Source organism: Hemitrygon akajei, chromosome 3 (genome assembly GCF_048418815.1).
Source record: "Hemitrygon akajei chromosome 3, sHemAka1.3, whole genome shotgun sequence".
Lineage (NCBI taxonomy): Eukaryota > Metazoa > Chordata > Chondrichthyes > Myliobatiformes > Dasyatidae > Hemitrygon > Hemitrygon akajei.
In genome coordinates, this window is record NC_133126.1 from 206,318,518 (window position 1) to 206,324,792 (window position 6,275).

Here is a 6,275-nt window from a genome sequence, read left to right on the forward strand (position 1 = left end):
TCTACCAAGACCCTGGGTAAAACCCCCCTTGGAACCCTTCCCACGCTCACTACGATGGCAGCATCTCCCTCCTCGGCCTCCGCGCCCATGTTCAGCACTTGGGTTCATTCCACCGCCACATCCTTGCTACAGTGGGAGCTCACCCCCACTTCACCACCTGGCTATGACAACTTTAAGGAACTTGAAAACCTTAAAGATGTCACTTATTAATGTTCTCATTTCAAAGACCAATCGGAACATCTACAAATTCTCCTCAGCACAAAGAATGCTGCAAATCCAGAGCAGCGCACACAAAATGCTAGAGGAAATCGGCAGGTCAGGCAGCATCTGTGGAAATGAATAAACAGTCATCATTTCGAGCCCAGTCCTGATGAAGGGTCTCAGCCTGAAACATTATTCCTCTCCATAGATGCTGCTTTACCTGCAGAGTTCCTCCAGTATTTTTTGTGTTACTCCCATTTCTCCCTTTCCTTGTGTCTCCTGCCCCAGTTCTATTCTGATACAAATTCAGAGCTCATGGCATTGGGGGGAAGATATTGACATGAATAGAAAACTGGTTGGCAGATAGAAAGCAAAGGGCAACGGTGTTTCTCGGAATGGCAGGTGGTGACTAGTGGGGTGCCACAGGGCTTGGTATTGGGACCACAGCTGTTTACGATTTACATCAACGATTTAGATGAAGGCATTGAGAATAACATCAGCAAGTTTGCTGATGATACTAAGCTGAGTGGCAGTGTGACATGTGATGAGGATGTTAGGAGAATTCAGGGTGACTTGGATAGGCTGAGTGAGTGGGCAGATACTTGGCAGATGATGTTTAATGTGAATAGGTGTGAGGTTATCCACTTTGGGAGTAAGAACAGGAAGGCAGATTATTATCTGAACGGTGTAGAGTTAGGTAAGGGAGAAATACAAAGAGATCTAGGAGTCCTTGTTCATCAGTCACTGATGGTGAATGAGCAAGTGCAGCAGGCAGTGAAGAAGGCTAATGGAATGTTGGCCTTTATTACAAAGGGAATTGCGTACAAGAGCAAGGAAATTCTTTTGCATTTGTACAGGGCCCTGGTGAGACCACACCTGGAGTATTGTGTACAGTTTTGGTCTCCAGGGTTAAGGAAGGATATCCTGGCTGTAGAGGAAGTGCAGCATAGATTCACGAGGTTAATTCCTGGGATGTCCGGACTGTCTTACGCAGAGAGGTTAGAGAGACTGAGCTTGTACACGCTGAAATTAAGGAGATTGAGAGGGGATCTGATTGCAACATATAAGATTATTAAGGGATTGGACAAGATAGAGGCAGGAAATATGTTCCAGATACTGGGAGAGTCCAGTACCAGAGGGCATGGTTTGAGAATAAGGGGTAGGTCATTTAGGACAGAGTTAAGGAAAAACTTCTTCTCCCAGAGAGTTGTGGGGGTCTGGAATGCACTACCTCGGAAGGCAGTGGAGGCCAATTCTCTGGATGCTTTCAAGAAGGAGCTAGATAGGTATCTTATGGATAGGGGAATCAAGAGATATGGGGACAAGGCAGGAACCGGGTATTGATAGTAGATGATCAGCCATGATCTCAGAATGGCGGTGCAGGCTCAAAGGGCCGAATGGTCTACTTCTGCACCTATTGTCTATTGTCTATAAATTCTCCCTTTCCCTGAGTCTCCTGCCCCAGTTTTGTTCTGATACAAATTCACCCTGTTGCTCAAGTTTACTGCACTGGTTCTATTCTGATCGAATTCTCCCTTTTCCCTGAGTCTCCTGCCCCAGTCCTATTAACCATATAACCATTTAACAATCACAGCACGGAAACAGGCCATTCCGGCCCTCCTAGTCCGTGCCGAACTCTTAATCTCACCTAGTCCCACCTACCCGCACTCAGCCCATAACCCTCCACTCCTTTCCTGTCCATATACCTATCCAATTTTACCTTAAATGACACAACTGAACTGGCCTCTACTACTTCTACAGGAAGCTCATTCCACACAGCTATCACTCTCTGAGTAAAGAAATACCCCCTCTTGTTTCCCTTAAACTTTTGCCCCCTAACTCTCAAATCATGTCCTCTCGTTTGAATCTCCCCTACTCTCAATGGAAACAGCCTATTCACGTCAACTCTATCTATCTCTCTCAACATTTTAAATACCTCGATCAAATCCCCCCTCAACCTTCTACGCTCCAATGAATAGAGACCTAACTTGTTCAACCTTTCTCTGTAACTTAAGTGCTGAAACCCAGGTAACATCCTAGTAAATCGTCTCTGCACTCTCTCTAATTTATTGATATCTTTCCTATAATTCGGTGACCAGAACCGTACACAATATTCCAAATTTGGCCTTACCAATGCCTTGTACAATTTTAACATTACATCCCAACTTCTGTACTCAATGCTCTGATTTATAAAGGCCAGCGTTCCAAAAGCCTTCTTCACCACCCTATCTACATGAGACTCCACCTTCAGGGAACTATGCACTGTTATTCCTAGATCTCTCTGTTCCACTGCATTCCTCAATGCCCTACCATTTACCCTGTATGTTCTATTTGGATTATTCCTGCCAAAATGTAGAACCTCACACTTCTCAGCATTAAACTCCATCTGCCAACGTTCAGCCCATTCTTCTAACCGGCATAAATCTCCCTGCAAGCTTTGAAAACCCACCTCATTATCCACAACACCTCCTACCTTAGTATCATCAGCATACTTACTAATCCAATTTACCACCCCATCATCCAGATCATTTATGTATATTACAAACAACATTGGGCCCAAAACAGATCCCTGAGGCACCCCGCTAGTCACCGGCCTCCATCCCGATAAACAATTATCCACCACTACTCTCTGGCATCTCCCATCTAGCCACTGTTGAATCCATTTTATTACTCCAGCATTAATACCTAACGACTGAACCTTCTTAACTAACCTTCCATGTGGAACTTTGTCAAAGGCCTTGCTGAAGTCCATATAGACTACATCCACTGCCTTACCCTCGTCAACATTCCTCGTAACTTCTTCAAAAAATTCAATAAGGTTTGTCAAACATGACCTTCCATGCACAAATCCATGCTGGCTACTCCTAATCAGATCCTGTCTATCCAGATAATTATAAATACTATCTCTAAGAATACTTTCCATTAATTTACCCACCACTGATGTCAAACTGACAGGTCTATAATTGCCAGGCTTACTTCTAGAACCCTTTTTAAACAATGGAACCACATGAGCAATACGCCAATCCTCCGGCACAATCCCCGTTTCTAATGACATCTGAAAGATCTCCGTCAGAGCTCCTGCTATCTCTACACAAACTTCCCTCAAGGTCCTGGGGAATATCCGGTCAGGACCCGGAGATTTATCCACTTTTAAATTTCTTAAAAGCGCCAGTACTTCCACCTCTTTAATTGTCATAGGTTCCATAACTTCCTTACTTGTTTCCCACACCTTACACCATTCAATATCCTTCTCCTTAGTGAATACCGAAGAGAAGAAATCGTTCAAAATCTCTCCCATCTCCCTCGGCTCCACACATAGCTGACCACCCTGATTCTCTAAGGGACCAATTTTATCCCTCACTATCCTCTTGCTTTTAATATAACTGTAGAAGACTTTCGGATTTACTTCCACCTTATTTGCCAAACCAAACTCGTAACTTCTTTTAGCTTTTCTAATCTCTTTCTTAAGTTTCCTTTTACATTCTTTATATTCCTTGAGCAATTCCTTTACTCCATGCTGCCTATATCTATTGTAGACATCCCTCTTTTTTCGAACCAAGTTTCTAATATCCCTTGAAAACCATGGCGCTTTCAAACCTTTAACCTTTCCTTTCAACCTAACAGGAACATAAAGATTCTTTACCCTCATAATTTCACCCTTAAATGACCTCCATTTCTCTATTACATCCTTCCCATAAAACAACTTGACCCAATCCACTCTCTCTAAATCCCTGCAATTCTATTCTGATACAAATTCTCCCTTTCCTTGTGTCTCCTGCCCCAGTCCTATTCTTATACACTTGCTCACTGCACTTTTTGTGGTGGTGTTCTTTCCCTATCAGGTTTGTCCCTTTAGCTCCAGAAGAAACATAACCAATGGCTAACGAAATCTAAGCATGCTCAATGAAAGTCAAGACACCTTGTTTTTTAACCTGGTTTGCTCATCTTGCAGGTGGAAGTGATGCTTGTCAGGGAGATTCTGGGGGTCCTATGGTGGCTATGGACAGAGAGAAGCACCGCTGGTTCCTGGTAGGGACAGTATCGTGGGGAGATGGCTGTGGAGAGGACAACAGATATGGGGTTTATTCAGATGTCAGAAAAAGTGCCGAGTGGATCAAAAATATAAGCAAAGCCAAGAATATTTGAGCATCAAAAATATTTTGGAGATACCTTTGCTTTATAATTTATATAATTTATAACATTGAAAAAAGTGGAGTATTTCAGTGAAATTGATGATGATCAAGAACTTTCACTATGTATCTGGACTTTTAATATAGAAATAATATTTAATATAGAAATCCAAAATCTTCATCTTTGTTACCGTTGTTTGACTTCCCCATGATCACACAGATCCACTATTGTTCCTATGAGGCCTCTTACCTTTTCTCCCATGGTCCACTCTTCTCTCCTATCAGATTCCTTCTTCTCCAGCCTTTTACCTTTTCCACCCACCCGGCTTCACCTATCACCTTCTAGCTTGTTCTCCTTCCCCTCCCAACCCCCCCACCTTGTTATTCTGGCGTCTTTCCCCTTCTTTTCCAATCCTGATGAAGGGTCTCAGCTTGAAACATTGACTGTTTATTAACTTCCATAGATGCTGCCTGACTTGCAGAGTTCATCCAGCATTTTGTGAGTGTTCCTATATGTCTACATCGGCATTTCTCTGTTAAGCTGGCATGGGACACACAAGGTTACCCAGGGTCACCAGAAAGGATCAAGGGCTATCTGATTCTTCTCATTCCACATATCTCTACCACTACCAGCCTCAGGCCTGGAGTTATTAACAAGCCAAAATGCCAGTGGACTTTGACACACAAATCCACAAATTTCAGGAAATCTGATCACTTAGCTACCCTCCTCAAACCTGAATACAGGCAGAGGTGAAAGGGCAAAGCTCCAGAGACTGGGACATTAAAGAGATGGTAGTGGAAGGCAAAGGAGTGGCTACAGGATTGCTTTGAGTCAGTGGACTGGGCTGTGTTTAAGGATTCATAGTCATAGAGAAGTACACCACAGAAAAAGGCCCTTTGGCCCATCTAGTCAATGCCAAAACCATTTAAACTGCCTACTCCCAACAACCTGCACCTGGGCCATAGCCCTTCATACCCCTCCCATCCATGTTCCTATCCAAACTTCTCTTAAACATTGAAATCAAGCTTGCATGCACCTCTTGTACTGGCAGCTCATTCCACACTCTCATGACCCTCTGAGTGAAGCAGTTTCTTTTCATGTCCCCCTTAAACTTCACACCTTTCACTCTTAATCCATGACCTCTGGTTGTTGTCCCACCCAACCTCAGTGGAAAAAGCCTTTTTACATTTACCCTATCTGTACCCCTCATAATTCTATATACCTCTATCAAATCTCCTCTCACTCTTTATGTTCTAAGGAATACAGTCTTAACCTGTTTAATATTTGTTTACAATAGGTCCTCCAGACCTGGCAACATTCATGTAAATTTTCTCTGTACTCTTTCAAACTCATATACATCTTTTCTGTAGGTAGGTGACCAAAACCACACACAACACTCCAAATTAGGCCTCACCAATGTCTTATACAATTTCAACATAACATCCCATCTCCTGTACTCAATATATTGATTTATGAAGGCCAATGTGCAAAAAGCTTTCCTTACGACCCTATATATCTGTGACACTGCTGTCAATGAATTATGGACCTGTATTCCCAGATCCCTTTGTTCTACCACACTCCTCAGTATCCTACCACTTACTGTGTAAGACCTACCCCAGTTGGTCCTACTGAAGTGCAATACCTTGCACTTGTTTGCATTAAATTCCATCAGCCATTTTTCCAGCTGGTGCAGATCCCTCTGCAAACCAGGATTGCCTTCCTCACTGTCCACTACACTGCCAATCTTGGTGTCAGGCACAAATTTGCTGATTCACTTGAGCATATTATCATTCAGATCATTGATATAGATGACAAACAACAAATGCCCCAGCACTGATCTCTGTGGCACACCACTAGTCACAGGTCTCCACTCAGAGAAGCAATCTTCCACTACCACTCTCTGGCTTCTTCCACAAAGCCAATGTCTAATCCAATTTACTACC

The 6,275-nt window shown here is 43.2% G+C and overlaps 1 protein-coding gene across 1 annotated transcript in view; it reads left to right on the top strand.

Moving 5' to 3' along the window:
* Positions 1-4,423, top strand: part of masp1 (MBL associated serine protease 1) — a 370,450-nt gene extending 366,027 nt beyond the window's left edge. The window contains exon 16 of the mRNA XM_073041738.1: positions 4,154-4,423. Coding sequence (XP_072897839.1) covers positions 4,154-4,347 — 194 coding nt within the window. The 3' untranslated portion in view covers positions 4,348-4,423. The remainder of the gene's footprint in view (positions 1-4,153) is intronic.
* Positions 4,424-6,275: the final 1,852 nt, after the last annotated feature.